Source organism: Caretta caretta, chromosome 21 (assembly GCF_965140235.1).
Source record: "Caretta caretta isolate rCarCar2 chromosome 21, rCarCar1.hap1, whole genome shotgun sequence".
In the NCBI taxonomy this organism is placed as follows: domain Eukaryota; kingdom Metazoa; phylum Chordata; order Testudines; family Cheloniidae; genus Caretta; species Caretta caretta.
The window spans coordinates 9,802,837-9,819,023 of NC_134226.1; the positions used below are offsets into that span (position 1 = coordinate 9,802,837).

At 47.1% G+C, this 16,187-nt stretch overlaps 1 protein-coding gene and 1 long non-coding RNA gene across 3 annotated transcripts in view; one reads left to right on the plus strand and one right to left on the minus strand.

Moving 5' to 3' along the window:
- The window catches only part of LOC125625124 (uncharacterized), an 83,088-nt gene that overhangs the window by 56,675 nt on the left and 10,226 nt on the right, over positions 1-16,187 (minus strand). The gene's annotated exons all lie outside the window — the stretch shown is intronic.
- LOC125625123 (triggering receptor expressed on myeloid cells 2) lies at positions 1,512-12,261 on the plus strand. 2 transcript variants are annotated; one of them, XM_048826791.2, is made up of 5 exons: positions 1,512-1,721; positions 6,024-6,368; positions 8,981-9,035; positions 11,347-11,513; positions 11,790-12,261. In XM_048826791.2, exons 1-5 carry the CDS (start codon positions 1,679-1,681, stop codon positions 11,801-11,803), a joined length of 624 nt encoding a protein of 207 aa, XP_048682748.1. In that variant the 5' UTR covers positions 1,512-1,678; the 3' UTR covers positions 11,804-12,261. The 2 variants fall into 2 exon arrangements, with proteins under 2 accessions (XP_048682748.1, XP_074977989.1); XM_075121888.1 differs by having other exon boundaries at positions 6,024-6,367; positions 8,977-9,035.

A 16,187-nucleotide genomic window follows, 5' to 3' on the forward strand; every position in this document is an offset into this window, starting at 1 on the left:
GCATGCACAAGGAAGGGTCAGAAATATGACTGAGACAGGAAGCTCTGCAGCGCCTGGGGATGGGCAGGATCTTCAATGATCAGGAATGAAGGGAGTAAATTGATAGCGGGAATTTGCTGTAAACAGAGTGAGTCAAATATTTTTTATGGTGGAAAATAGCCTTTATTGGTCAACAAGAGGCATGTTTGTGAAAAAGTGCCCAGTTCTGTTGACGATGTTCATGTTTTCATTGAAAAATTGGGGGAGTGGAGGGGGAGGGGGAACAATCAAAGAAAATGTTCAACAATTTTGGTCATTGTTTTAGCAGGGAATTTTATAAATTTCCTGACCCACTATAGCTGTAAATCACATTGTGCTCAGGAGGAGCAACAAGCTGGGGGGAATTACAAAAGAAAGTACAAAAATATTTGCTAAAAAACCCCTAAACTAGACAATAATGGAAGATTTTGAACTAGAACGGACTATGGGGTCTACTTGAAGGGCAGTAGATGTTTCTGGTCAACATGAAGCTGAACTCCTACCTGTTGCACTGAAAATGGAACTCTACACAGAAAGAATGAATCCTATATTGTAGTTGTCGTCATGGTGGAGGACTGTTTCTTTATATCTTATCTAGAAGAGAGAGGGAGAAAGAGAAAAGCTTGTGCATAGAGGATATATCTGCAGTCCTACCACCTCTGGGTGTGATGCTGTCAGCTCCTATAAGCTAAATAGCCTGGGGCTGAATCAGTACTTGGAGGAAAACCTCCAGCTAAAAGCAATGGAGGAGCTCAGATACCATGGTGATGGGCATCATGTGAATACCTAGCTCATTAGATTAGTTAACTCCATAGGTGGCTCTCTTCCAAGTCAGTACTGAACCAATGCCCCAGCACTGTGGTGATGGGCCCTGTACCTGCTGGAGGTGCTGTCTTTCAGATGAAACATAAAACTGAGCTCCTGGTCCTCTGACTTCATTAAAAATCCCACAGCACGTTTTGTAAGAGTACAGAGTAAAGATGTTAACCCTTGTGTCCTGGGCAAATTACATTGTGCTGGTCTGAAACACGCAGCAGTCTAAACTCATACAATATTCTTCACTTCCTGTCCTAAACGGTCATGTTGAGTTGCTGGACTGCCTTGTCTGATAAGCTTTTCTGTAGCTCCTTTCCAGTTGTGCCATTAAAGGACAAGCAAAGAGTCTGAATACAACCTTAGGGTTCTCCATGGAGATCCCCAAGGATGTATCCCAGCCCCACTATTCCACCTTTCAAGATGTCTGGGTGATCTTCCTGGCAGAGCCCACCCTGAGATAGTCAAGACACAATCTCCGTCCATACACGGGAAGTTCACATCATGCAAAAGCTTGTCTAGAAAGCCTATTGAGAATGAAAAGCACCATCCCTCGGTGTCAGAACGCCTCTGCATCGCATGGTTTCCTCATCATATGACAACTCTTCTCAGGCTGTCTAGACCAAAGGCTGGTTCACAGTGGGCATTGCTGCTGCCCCAGTTTTCAGCCAGTCAGAGAAGCATCCGTCCCGGGTACATTGCTCAATCCCCAGGAGGGAAGAGAAGCCAAGTTCCTGTTCTCATTCCTTCCTGCAGAACAAGGAGAAAAAAGCCGCTCTTGGGCAAGAATCCTTTTTCTTTTTGATCAGCCTCCCCCCTGCACTGCTGGATAGCGGGAAGAAGAGACATGGAAAAGCTCATGCATCTGGTCTTCTTGGTCTCCTTATCAGGTAAGAAAGCGCCCAGCTCCTTTTGTGTCGGGTTGAGGAGTAGGCAAAGGTTTGGAGCAATGACTGGCATTGTCCAACATCTAGCATGAGTCATAGCAGGGCCCATGAGGCAAACGCCGCATAGGACACAAGGCTCAGCTGCTTGTTCTGGAGCCAGAGAAGATGATTCTACTGTGAACGTTCTTAAACGGACCCACCCCCACAATTATCAGTGGGAGTGCCAATAAAAGTCAAAGCAGGTAGCTATCTTTTAAGGGCAAGATTTACGGCAGGAGGAGTTGAGGGAGTTCAAAACTTGGCAGGAGGTGTTCTGCCCCCTGCAGGATCCAGCTCAAGATCTGCCACAGTACTGAAGAGATGTCGATTCTCTGGGCCTGGTTCTCCCTTGTCTTGGGCCCTGTGCAATAACTGCACCTGTGCAAAGGGACAGTCGCATGCACATATACGGATTTGGTGCCATGATCCACTCACTTTGCGTTTGCTGCGTGAATGACAACGTCAGGTGCAAAGCAATGGAGAACGAGCCCGCCTCCCTCCTGACCCATACGAGTCCCAGAACATGTCTGGCAAAGAAGCCACAAATAGTCTTGAAGCAGCAGACTGAGTCAAATGGAGCCACGGTGACATGTTTAGCGAGTGAACATGCGAACCACAGAGAATATACAAAGCAGGAGGAGGAGGAGGGAATCCATCCCATGACTGGGGAGCTATTACATGTTTGTGGACAAGGAGCAGGTAGTTTGGAGTGGGGGGGTCAGAAGGGCTCCCCTAAACATAAGCCACTACACTACATGCTTTTCAGCAGCTGCATTCATGGTTTCATTTCTTTCCAGGGTTTGTGTTCTTTACTCTTGATTTTTTCCAAAGGACACCGGAGATCCTACCGCTCAGGTGCTTCCAGGGTGGTGGGCTGAGGTCTGTCAGGGAACCTGTAAGTCAGAACAGGAAACACCTTGGAAGAAATAACAAGAGCCTTTAACTGCACTCTCAGCAACTGAGATTGCAAAATCCAGCTTGTGTGACTATTTTACATGCAAACGACAACAGCTCCAGAGATTCCTGGAGAGAGGAGTTTGGGGGCAGGGGGAGGGAGAGCGAGGCATGAGGATGTCAGGCTAACCACTGGAGATTGTCTGATGCATCTAGGCAAAATGGAAAAAATATAGGGAAAACAATTCTATCTAGGTGCTTATCTGGCCTCCGTCACAACTGAGCATCTTACAACACCTCCGGAAGGCAGGGAAGCGTTAGCCCCATTTTACAGATAGGAAATTAAGGCACAGAAATGTTAAATGTCTTGCCAGTGGTCACAAGGGGACAGTTTGTAGCAAAGCTAGGAATAAAACTAGGGCCTGTCTGAGTCCCAGTCCACTGCTTTAATGTCAAGACCATCCTTCCTCCAGTCCCATGCAAATCTTGTCAATTTCTTCCCTTCTTTTTCTACGGAGGCTGACAAACAAAAATTCCAGCTCTCCTCCAGGAGGAAACTGGACTGGACTTCTCTTCCTGGAACACCCTGGAATAACCAAGGACCACATTACTTTACGAAGGATACCGGAATCACGGTTCTTCCACCTCACTCTCCTATGATACCCACCTAGGGTGACCAGATGTCCCGATTTTATAGGGACAGTCCCAATTTTTGGGTCTTTTTCTTATATAGGCTCCTATTACCCCCCACCCCATCCCGATTTTTCACATTTGCTGTCTGGTCACCCTATATCCACCCATTCAAAACCCCCCTGCCTGGGAGATGGACAGAGAGAAGCTGAGAGCCTATCCATTATGACTGTCATCTAGCTAGCAGCATATATGCGATGCTCACAATCTTTCTATGGGGACTTCACGTGGGAAATAAGACACAGGAATAGATGAACATCTGTAAGGAACAGCTTTTCCTCTCCACTGAGGCATTAGAACTCTCATCCCGGTTCTCAACATCCTCTTCTATAGTCTTGGCACATGCAGTCTTACCATCGGTCTGTCCCACCCTGTGTGTGTCTTGTCTTATGCTTCGATTGTCAGCTCTTTGGGCAGGAACCATTTTTGTGTTGTGTTTGTACAGCCCCTAGCACCATGGGGCCCTGGTCCATCATGGGGGCTCATAGGTGCTATCGCAATATACATAATAGTAGATGAACGCTTTCCAATAGTTTCCAAGCACCGACCCTATTTCCATTACACATAGGCCACAGCTGCAAAATCTGGATGAGTGGCCAGACTTTCCAAAATGATGGGGTGTTTGCAACCAACATTCTGGCTTGGGCTCATCTGTATCATCCTCAGTAATAAAGAATAAGGGAGAAGGAACACAGATAACATAGGCTCTGTCAGCAGCATTGTTCTGAAAGATAATGGCTCAGAGTTTTGCATGTGACATTACCAAACCTAAACTGGCAGTCTCTGACCAAGAGTGAAATAGCCGGGGTGCTGCAGGTCAGAACTGAGGTGCACTGGGGTGGGGGTGGAACCCCAAGACTACAATAGCAGGATGCTGCAGGTCAGGACTGAGGTGCATTGGCAAAGCAGCATATGCAACGCTTGCAGAACACCTATCCATCATTATGCCTACTCTTTTTTAGCTTAACATTTACTCTGAATATTTACAAATAAGAGAAGATGGTGCATCTTCCCAAACATTGTGGCATTCCCAATCATCTCAGTACAGGCAGCTCTGTGAAGCCCTTATAACGTCCATTCCCAATGTATTCCCGTCTTCAGTTCTACTTAGAATTCTTCTGCAGCAGTCGCTAGTGACTGAAAAGCCTTCACCTAAAACAGACTCCTCAAAATAGCACACAGCTTCCTTCTAAATGTATAAATATCCCAAACAATGTGGTCCCTTTGCTTCTGCAGCTTGAAGAGAAACAGAAATTAGAAGGAACTAAGGAGAAACAGCAAAGTAGTCAAAGATCAGCTGCTCCTAGGGCAGTGCTAGAATTAGCAATATCCCAGGAAACAGAGCAAAAAGAGATTTCTCAAAACCAAGGGTGTTAAAAGGTCAGTAACGAGACTAAGAATTAATCCTCGAGCCACACAACTGGAGACCGGCTTGTGCCTGTGGATCTGATTCCGTTATACCAAGACCCCTTAGTTTGCACCACTCTGGCAGCATGAAGGGGCCCTACAGTGGTTGTGAATTTCATTTGCATACCACCAGAGCCGGACTAGGGGCCATGGGTGTAACTGCCAAGCAGACTTTGTAAATTTAATCCTCCTCAGTGTCCCAGGAAAGGCCCAGTTTCAATTTTTGGAAGTTTCTTGCTCCCTGGCCCAGCAATGTGATCAGCCCCCAGAGGATGGAAGGACCTCACATCACTGAGGTCAGCCTGGAATCTCTGTGGTCACTTCTGGCCTTGAACTCTATCACTATGGAGTGAGCCACGTGACCAGGCAAGGTGAGGTGTTGATGAGCTCTGACTGGAGCCCAAGCCAGGCCATGTAATGTTCAACATCGTGCAAGGAAGAAAGTGCGGAAGGGGAAGGCTTTTGTGGCATTTCAAGAGACAAATCCTTCACTGGGGAGACAAGATCTCCTCCCCTTTCTCTCCCATAGGAAAACCCACTGTTGCATCAGTGGAGGGTCAATAGGTAAAGAATTAGAAAAGGCCTGAACCAAAATCCTAAATCTGAACATGCCCAAACGTTGGGGACTGAGGGAGGAGGGTGAGTAGAGGACAGTGGTAAATGGTTGGATGATACCCTGTCATCTACAACAATGGTTCTCAACCAGGGGTCCATGTACTTTTGGGGGTACGCAGAGGTCTTGCGGGGGATACATCAACTCATCTAGATATTTGTCTAGTTTTACAACAGGCACTAGCAAAGTCAGTACAAACTAACATTTCATACAGACAATGACTTGTTTATCCTGCTCTATATACTATACACTGAAATGTAAGTACCACATTTATATTCCAATTGATGTATTTTATAATTATATGGTAAAAATGAGAAAGTCAGCAATTTTTCAGTACCATTATCCTGTGACACTTCTGTATTTTTATGTCTGATTTTGTCAGCAAGCAGTTTTTAACTGAGGTGAAACTTGGGTTAGACAAGACAAATCAGACTCCTGAAAGGGGTACAGTAGTCTGGAAAGGTTGAGAGCCACTAATCTACACTACGTTGCTACGTCCAATAGCGATGGGGAATTACAGGTCCAAATTGTCCTAGTGAGGACAAGGGAAGTAAGTGTGTGTATGTCTGTGTGTGTGTGTTTGTCTGTGTGTGTGAGAGAGAAAAGACACTCAGAAAGAAGATGATTGAGACCTAAGTCAGGTTTTCCTTTCTCTCCTCCAGAGCTGTGTGTGGCAGAGAACATCACGGTGGTGTACGGAATGGAAGGTGAGACCATCTCCATCAGGTGCACCTACAGCCCCAAGGAGAACAAGTGGAGAGAGAAGAGCTGGTGCAAACATGTCAATAAGACCGAGTGCCAGCATGTGGTCAGCGCCCACCGCTTCTGGCTCCAGTTCCTGAAGAAGTGGAAAGGCAACACTTCCATTGCCGACAACATCCACAAGGGGGTCCTCACAGTGACCATGGAGAGGCTCCAGAAACAGGACGCAGGGCTGTACCAGTGCAAGACAGACTTCTTAGGAGAAGCAAAGACCTTAAAGAAGGTGAAAGTGGAGGTGCTAGGAGGTAGGTCCCCAGGCTGTGATTTCAATACAACAGGATTTCATGCACTTTCATTTTTTTGCATTACCATAGTATCTACAGACCCCAACTGAGATCAGGGCCACAATGTGCTAGGAGCTGTACATACCCAGAAGGAAGACACGCTCCCTGCCCCCAGGGGCTTATAATCTAAGCAGACCAAGGAAGTGCTGCTATCCTCATTTTATAGATAGGGAACTGAGGCACAGAGAGATTAGGTGCCCTGCCCAAGGTCACCCAGGAAGAGTCTGTGGGCAGATCTAGGAACTCAACCCAGATCTCCTCGTTCCCAGTCCAGTGCTTTTATCACAAGACCATCATTCCTCCTCTGCTGTTCTTGTGCTAATGCAGGAGGGGTGAGCTGAGGAGCAGAGCACAGCCTATAAAGTGTGGCCTGCAGCCATCCTCCTCTGCAACAGTAGGGCAAGGACACAGATGGCTAACCACAATATTTCTTTGCTAGTGAAATCTAGCAAACAACTGCTATTCCCCCTAGCCGGGAAGGCACGAGCACAAAGGGAAGGGATTGCAAGCTCTTTGGAGGACAGGATTAGAATTCAAAACAACCTTGACCAATTGAAGCATTGGTCAGAAATCAACAAGGTGACATTCAAGAAAGACGAGTGCAAAGTACTTCACCTAGGGAGGAAAAATCAAATGCACATGGGGAACAAGTGACCAGGCGGTAGCACTGCTGAAAAGGATCGGGGGGTGGGGGGGGGGTTTAGTGCATCACACGTTGAATATGAGTCAACAGTGTGATGCAGTTGCAAAGAAGGCGAAGATCATCCTGGGGTGCACTAACAGAAGCATTTTACATAAGACGTGGGAGGTAATTGTCTTGCTCTATTTGGCACTGGTGAAGCCTCAGCAAGAGTACTGTGTCCTATTCTGGGTGCCGGGCTTTAGGGACAAACTGGAGGGAGTCCAGAGGAGTGCGACAGAGATGATCAAAGATTCAGAAAACCTGACCTGTGAGGAAAGGTTAAAAACACTGGGCATGTTTAGTCTTGAGAAACAAAAGACTGAAGGTTTCAGAGTAGCAGCCATGTTAGTCTGTATTCGCAAAAAGAAAAGGAGGACTTGTGGCACCTTAGAGACTAACCAATTTATTTGAGCATAAGCTTTCGTGAGCTACAGCTCACTTCATCAGATGCATTCAGTGAGCTGTAGCTCACGAAAGCTTATGCTCAAATAAATTTGTTAGTCTCTAAGGTGCCACAAGTCCTCCTTTTCTTTTTGCAAAGACTGAAGGGGGACCGGATAATAGTCTTCAAATATATTAAGTGCTATTATAAAGAGGACAGTGATCAATTGTTTTCCATGACCACTGAAGGTAGGACAAGAAATAATGGGCTTAATCTGCAACAGGGGAGACCTAGGTTAGATATTAGGAAAAACTTTCTAAAGATAAAGGTTGTTAAGCTCTGGAACAGGCTTCCAAGGGAGGTTTTTAAGAAAAGGCTGCATAAACACCTGTCATGGATGGTCTAGGTTTACTTGGTCCTGCCTCAGTGTAGGGGACTGGACTTGACTTCTCGAGGTCCCTTCCAGCCCTGCGTTCCTATGATTCTGTGAAACCAATATTATTGTCCTGTGTGTTTGATATGCACTCAGACTACATAGATTCATATGCCAAATGTATGCAACCTTGAGATGCCTGGCAAGTTGCTAATGTGGCTCTTAACACAGTGAAGTTTGGGCATCCTTGGATCCATGCAGTTAGCAATGCCAGGTTAGTCCATAGTGAGTAAGCCCCAAAGTTCCCTGTTACCAGGCATCAGGCTCTTTGGATACAGTCATAAATGTGGTGGTGACCTCATGGGTTTCCTGCATCTTTCTCCTTTCACTCGATGGCCCAGAGGAATAGTCCCTGCACAGGCAGGACAGACGGGTTTTACTCATGGACTTTGTAGGCTAACAAGATTTGCTATTCAGATTACAAGTGTCTATAAGATCCATGTTCCATGCTAGTTTTGAGAACACAGATGGAGTATCCAAGCCCGGGTACCAGAGATGCCACCATGGTTTCCTAAATATTAGCAGAATGCTCTTGTCATGTAAATGTCTAATGGGCCTGCAAGCCTGGAGGTTCTGGCCCAGACTCTTCTCTTATTTACCCTGCTTTACAGCAATGGAGCCCACTGCAGTCATTACACTAGGGCAGTGGTTCCCAAACTTGTTCCGCCGCTTGTTCAGGGAAAGCCCTTGGCGGGCTGGCCGTTTGTTTACCTGCCGCATCCGCAGGTTCGGCCGATTGCGGCTGCCAGTGGCCACGCTTCGCGAAGCGGTGCCCAGTACATCCCTCGGCCCGCGTTGCTTCCCGCAGTTCCCATTGGCCTGGAGCAGCGAACCGCAGCCACTGGGAGCCGTGATTGGCCGAACCTGCGGACGCGGCAGGTAAACAAACCGGCCCGGCCCGCCAGGGGCTTTCCCTGCACAAGCAGCAGAACCAAGTTTGGGAACCACTGCACTAGAGTATGAGAGAGGTCCCAGACTTCACCTCTCCGCATCCGCGAGGAGCCAGAACAAAGCTGATGACCTCTGGTTATTAATAAACATTGCATGGGAAGCTAAACTGCTCTTTCCATCGGCAGGTGTAATGGAGACCCTGGCACCAGAGGAGCCCAGAGCTGTGCACAGCATCTCCAGGTAAACCGGCAGGCTCATTCTTGTGCTGACGTCTCTGTAAGGAACACATCCCTGGGTTTAGTTCACCCAGCAACTGCACCCGCTTTAAAGCAGCGATGGGACCTAGGGTATATCCCTTGCTGGGTGTGTGTCCTCTGCAGTGGCTGGGGGAAGCCAGACGCATTGCCCAGTAGGACAGGATTACCCGGGATGGGCAGTCAGAGATTTGCAAAGAATGCAGCAGGCAGGGGGAGAGAGACTGAACCAAAGAGACATAGGAAAGAACATGGCTGGCTACAGAGGAGGAGTGGGCTGGTCTGGTGGCACAGCTGTTTGAGATGTAAGCGCCTCATCGTTTTGCTCCTTGTTTGTACAGCCCCTAGCACATTCGGGTCCTGGTCCATGACTGGGGCTGCTAGGTGCTACCGTGCTACACACAATAATAATGTGATAGGAGAGCCTATCAGAAGTGGGGGAAGGTTGGCAGCAGCATCCTAGAGAAAGTGGACAAATGATGCATGAAGGATGGGCTCTGCCCACTGACTGCCTGAAACCACCATGGCAGAAGGGTCACTCTACTCCACCTCAGTACCAGCTTTAAATAAATAAAATCGGGGCTGGTGTAGCAAATGCACACATGGAAATTAACTTAACCAGTCATTACACCAACTATACAGAGGAAAAATACGATACAGATCCCTGTGGGGTAATTCTATCCCCTGGGGGAGCTTTCAAGTGTACCCATTGCTCTCAAGAGCCGCCTCCCACCTGGGAGATATCAGATTGGTCTGACACAAATTGCCAGGCATCATTACAGAGCCCACACTTCCTATAGAATCTGAGAGAGGCTCGTACAAATAGAACAGAAAGAATGAATTCCAACAGCTGACTGTCTAATTGTCTTAGGTATATCTCACGGCGGGGTCTTGGGCTCTGACACCCATAAGGGGATTAGCATTTGACACCCCTCTGTGGCCGGGTTTGAAGATCTTTTTCCCTCCTCTCGAGCAGAGGTTCGCAACTTCGGGGAGGATGGAAAGGGGAACATAAACAAATGCCGGGGAGAAATGAGCACTCTGCCTTTTGCACCTAGCTAAATGGTGGAGGGGTAGCAGTTCAATTGGAGAGGGCTCCCCGCTAGATCCTGGTTAGATGAGAGGAGGGTAATGACCCGGTATGGGAAAGGGTGGCACATATGGAAAATGTCAAGAACCATTGCTCCGGAGGAGGAATTTGATTCGTTTCCATCAGCTGCCCTTGCCTTCCTGGTCACCGTTCTGCCTTTCAGGCTGCGATATCCCTGGGACTCTTGGTTTCTGTCTTGACCAGCCCTGGACACCCTGTGGGCACTTGGTTAGGCACCCAACTCCCATGACAGTGAAGTGCCTAACTGCCATCTGTGCCTTGGCTTATCTCCCCCACCATTCACAGTGGTGAACAACTTCATGTGTCCAATCAGGCTCTGAGGGCCTGCTCTTGCTCCCAATGGGGTCAATGGCAAACCTCCCATTGACTTCCGAGAGGCAGGCTGAGGGCTACAATTCTGCCTGGTGCAAAATATCCTGTGTGCAGCAAGGTGAAGCTGTTCAGAACCTTGCAGGGTTGGGCCCTATGAGATAAAATTCTACCACTCGGGGGACTGTATAGAGAGCAGATGAGAAAATGAGGCCCCTACGTCAGTTCAGAAGTCAAATGCTTCACCTCCATTGATCACTCCCCACTTTTTAAAGGCTACTACAACCACGGAGTATTTGGGGGCTGTTAAACTTCTGTGATTTTATTTTTTATTAAATACAGTACTATTTATTATGATTTCACACCCAATTAAAGGTTCAGCTCTTTACTAATGGGATTGTATTGCAATCCCGCTTTTGGATGAGAGGTAAAACCAAGGTCCTGAACGTCTGTGTCCAGCACAAGACTAAGGGATATGCTGTGGCATCCTGACCCAGTTCCAGTTTGGGGTTCATGCTGCCTTCCTGCATTTTCCATAGGACATGAAATTCTTCATCTCTTCCTGATCCAAAATTATTCTTTGGAGTTGTTGCGTGTTTGATAAACTGCTGCTGCATTCCTGCCCAGAGCTGGCTGCACTTCAGTGGTTCCTGTATATCATTGTTTATCCATTAATGAGATTCTTCAGATTAAAGCTATTGTTTGGGACAACTGTAATCTTTGCAGCCTCCCATGCGTGGGCAGGAAGAATGTCTGATAGAGACAGTGATTGTCTTTGGCTTTCTATGTTACCAAAATACAAGATCCACATTAAAAGGTGGGAAACTTCATTTCCTAGTTAAAGCTAAACCGTTGTATGTCTGGTTTTCCATAACAGCCTTCCTGAGGCCCATTTCAATGCATTCATCTGCACCATTATGGTACTCCTGGTCGCTAAATTCCTGACAGCCATACTGATCTTTATCATCGCCAGCCATCAGAGGAGCAGCGCCACGGGGGAGGGGAGCCACAATCTGAACCAACACCAGCTCCTTCCACTCACAGGTGATCTCATGAGCGTTCACATTACAGAATTAACCCCAACTGGGAGACACTCCCCCGGGCTGGGCTACAGACCTAGGGAAACAAGAGGAAAAAAAAGTCCTGGGGAACTGGAATAAGGTTCCAGGGCAAACTTTGCTGCTTGCAAAGGGAGAGGATAAATGCTGAAGTGAAATGGACATGCAATGAGCCTGCCATCCATATGGGAGGTTGTCAGCAACTGTCTCCATTGCTCATCTCCCACCCCATTTCTAATCAGTGTTCCTCTTCCATTTCCAGAACAAGAGAACTGAAAGGATGACGCAGGTAATGCTTGGACAGAATGGGAGGAGGAAGAAGAGGATGGGTGGAAAAATAAAGAACTCCAAGAGTCTGTCCATCCAAACTCCCAACTCCCCCAGGACAAACACACATACATGTAGTGATGCCACACAGACGTGGACAGGATGAGAAAGCTCTGCTCGGTTTTCCCCATGCCCCCATGAGGGATAACCTTTGCTTGCTGTGCCAGGCTTTGCCTGCAAGGCTAATGGAAAATGCTTCGCTGCAAAAGAAACCAAAGATGCAGCATTTGACAGTGCATTCGCCTAGCGCACGAGTGGGACTTTCATGGCGTATCTTAGTAGCCATGACAGGTTTCAGAGGAACAGCCGTGTTAGTCTGTATTCGCAAAAAGAAAAGGAGTACTTGTGGCACCTTAGAGACTAACCAATTTATTTGAGCATGAGCTTTCGTGAGCTACAGCTCACTTCATCAGATGTTTACCGTGGAAACTGCAGCAGACTTTATATACACACAGAGAATATGAAACAATACCTCCTCCCACCCCACTGTCCTGCTGGTAATAGCTTATCTAAAATGATCAACAGGTGGGCCATTTCCAGCACAAATCCAGGTTTTCTCACCCTCCACCCCCCCACACAAATTCACTCTCCTGCTGGTGCTAGCCCATCCAAAGTGACAACTCTTTACATAATCAAGTCGGGCTATTTCCTGCATAGATCAAGGTTTTCTCACATCCCCCCCACCCCCATACACACACAAACTCACTCTCCTGCTGGTAATAGCTCATCTAAACTGACCACTCTCCAAGTTTAAATCCAAGTTAAACCAGAACATCTGGGGGGGGGGGTAGGAAAAAACAAGAGGAAACAAGGGGAAACAGGCTACCTTGCATAATGACTTAGCCACTCCCAGTCTCTATTTAAGCCTAAATTAATAGTATCCAATTTGCAAATGAATTCCAATTCAGCAGTTTCTCGCTGGAGTCTGGATTTGAAGTTTTTTTGTTTTAAGATAGCGACCTTCATGTCTGTGATTGCGTGACCAGAGAGATTGAAGTGTTCTCCGACTGGTTTATGAATGTTATAATTCTTGACATCTGATTTGTGTCCATTTATTCTTTTACGTAGAGACTGTCCAGTTTGACCAATGTACATGGCAGAGGGGCATTGCTGGCACATGATGGCATATATCACATTGGTGGATGTGCAGGTGAACGAGCCTCTGATAGTGTGGCTGATGTTATTAGGCCCTGTGATGGTGTCCCCTGAATAGATATGTGGGCACAATTGGCAACGGGCTTTGTTGCAAGGAAAAGTTCCTGGGTTAGTGGTTCTGTTGTGTGGTATGTGGTTGTTGGTGAGTATTTGCTTCAGGTTGCGGGGCTGTCTGTAGGCAAGGACTGGCCTGTCTCCCAAGACTTGTGAGAGTGTTGGGTCATCCTTTAGGATAGGTTGTAGATCCTTAATAATGCGTTGGAGGGGTTTTAGTTGGGGGCTGAAGGTGACCGCTAGTGGCGTTCTGTTATTTTCTTTGTTAGGCCTGTCCTGTAGTAGGTAACTTCTGGGAACTCTTCTGGCTCTATCAATCTGTCTCTTTACTTCTGCAGGTGGGTATTGTAGTTGTAAGAAAGCTTGACAGAGATCTTGTAGGTGTTTGTCTCTGTCTGAGGGGTTGGAGCAAATGCGGTTGTATCGCAGAGCTTGGCTGTAGACGATGGATCGTGTGGTGTGGTCAGGGTGAAAGCTGGAGGCATGCAGGTAGGAATAGCGGTCAGTAGGTTTCCGGTATAGGGTGGTGTTTATGTGGCCATTGTTTATTAGCACTGTAGTGTCCAGGAAGTGGATCTCTTGTGTGGACTGGACCAGGCTGAGGTTGGTGGTGGGATGGAAATTGTTGAAATCATGGTGGAATTCCTCAAGGGCTTCTTTTCCATGGGTCCAGATGATGAAGATGTCATCAATATAGCGCAAGTAGAGTAGGGGCTTTAGGGGACGAGAGCTGAGGAAGCGTTGTTCTAAATCAGCCATAAAAATGTTGGCATACTGTGGGGCCATGCGGGTACCCATAGCAGTGCCGCTGATCTGAAGGTATACATTGTCCCCAAATGTGAAATAGTTATGGGTAAGGACAAAGTCACAAAGTTCAGCCACCAGGTTAGCCGTGACATTATCGGGGATAGTGTTCTTGACGGCTTGTAGTCCATCTTTGTGTGGAATGTTGGTGTAGAGGGCTTCTACATCCATAGTAGCCAGAATAAATGGACACAAATCAGATGTCAAGAATTATAACATTCATAAACCAGTCGGAGAACACTTCAATCTCTCTGGTCACGCAATCACAGACATGAAGGTCGCTATCTTAAAACAAAAAAACTTCAAATCCAGACTCCAGCGAGAAACTGCTGAATTGGAATTCATTTGCAAATTGGATACTATTAATTTAGGCTTAAATAGAGACTGGGAGTGGCTAAGTCATTATGCAAGGTAGCCTGTTTCCCCTTGTTTCCTCTTGTTTTTTCCTACCCCCCCCCCCAGATGTTCTGGTTTAACTTGGATTTAAACTTGGAGAGTGGTCAGTTTAGATGAGCTATTACCAGCAGGAGAGTGAGTTTGTGTGTGTATGGGGGTGGGGGGGATGTGAGAAAACCTTGATCTATGCAGGAAATAGCCCGACTTGATTATGTAAAGAGTTGTCACTTTGGATGGGCTAGCACCAGCAGGAGAGTGAATTTGTGTGGGGGGGTGGAGGGTGAGAAAACCTGGATTTGTGCTGGAAATGGCCCACCTGTTGATCATTTTAGATAAGCTATTACCAGCAGGACAGTGGGGTGGGAGGAGGTATTGTTTCATATTCTCTGTGTGTATATAAAGTCTGCTGCAGTTTCCACGGTAAACATCTGATGAAGTGAGCTGTAGCTCACGAAAGCTCATGCTCAAATAAATTGGTTAGTCTCTAAGGTGCCACAAGTACTCCTTTTCTTAGTAGCCATGGCGTGTCTCGGGTCCAATCTACAGAGGGTGCAATGGGCTATGTGAATTACTAACCCAGGTGATGCTAAATAAAGGGCATTGTCATGTCTCAGCTCTCCATGTGTCTTGTCCTGATTCACTGAAAATCAGTGTTGTAATGAAAAACTAGCAGTTTTACTATGTGTGTCCAGCCTGGCTGGATGTCTCCAGAAAACCAATGGAATGCTCCCCACATGTCCAGGGAGATATCTTACCCGGGGTGGACCAAAATAGGGCAGTAGTGCAAGGATCAGGTAATCTGGGGCCATCTCACTCCCAGTACATGAAACAAGTCCAGGAATCCATTGCAGGGCTGAGTTAGGGTTTAACAACACAGAGTGGGAGCAGAGGGATGGGCTAAAACTGTGCTTTATCAGTTATATTCTGCAGCTAGGAACTTGTGACAGCCGAATCCTATAGATACCTCTCTGTGTTTCCCCACAAAGAACAGAAGTGGTCAGTGCTCTAAGGTTCACACTGGGTCTGTAGGAACATAAAACGAATACTGCTACCAGGTCCCAGTGGCCCCACTCTGAGAGTTAAAGGAGAATTTTCTCTCTCACCCTATGTGATTTGTAGTTTGTGCAAACATACCCATGCTCACTTTAATCTAGTTAACATGCTAATAATAACAGAGAACATATGGCAACATGGGCTACAGGGTGGGCTTTAGACACCTGCCCAGGGAGCCTGGGTATATACTTGCATTGTTAGCCTGCACTGAGGTCTATGCCAACGTGTCTTCACGGCTGTTTTTAGCCATGTTAACTTGATTAAAGATAATACATGTGTGTCTACCTACACCTACGACTGCAGCTTAGACATACCCAGAGATTGAGACCTTTCCCATGGCGATAGAAAGCCTGGTGCTCTGGTTGCTACCCACGGCAAAGGGGCTTGCTGCTCTCTGCCATATCAGTGTGCAGCGTTATCCAAGATGCTTAGCTGCACAGTCTCCACCCCAGAGGGCTAGAGCTGAGAGCCACCAAACTCACGTCACCTCAGAGAGCAGCGCACACATAGTGCCAAGGGACAGAAACAGTGTCGTCTCTGTTCAGGGGGATTAAGGCCTGTTATAAGGATTCTCCCAAACAATGTACCAGCGTGGGGCAGCCCCCCTTGGTGATATTCCCTGTGTCAGAGGATTAGGGCCTATCTTAGAGCGTCTTCCTTCTTCCAGACCAGGCTTTCCTCTCACAGAATTAGCTCACTCCCTGAGGTAATTCTGTCTGAGCTCTCTCAAGGACTCTAGGGAAGCAATTTCCAGCAGTTTCATTTTAAGCCTTCTTAACAAAACAAAACAAAAAACCCTCACAAACACTTCTCTTATAGTCTGTACCGGCCAAGTAGTCCCTTCCCCAAGCCAGTCCCTTGTGCCAGTAAC

Excerpts from the sequence above, each read along its gene's own strand:
- LOC125625123 (XM_075121888.1), top strand. The coding sequence starts at position 1,679 with ATGGAAAAGCTCATGCATCTGGTCTTCTTGGTCTCCTTATCAG. Across the intron at positions 6,368-8,976 it reads TGAAAGTGGAGGTGCTAGGA|GCAGGTGTAATGGAGACCCT; the intron begins GGTAGGTCCCCA and ends CTCTTTCCATCG. Across the intron at positions 9,036-11,346 it reads GCTGTGCACAGCATCTCCAG|CCTTCCTGAGGCCCATTTCA; the intron begins GTAAACCGGCAG and ends TTTCCATAACAG.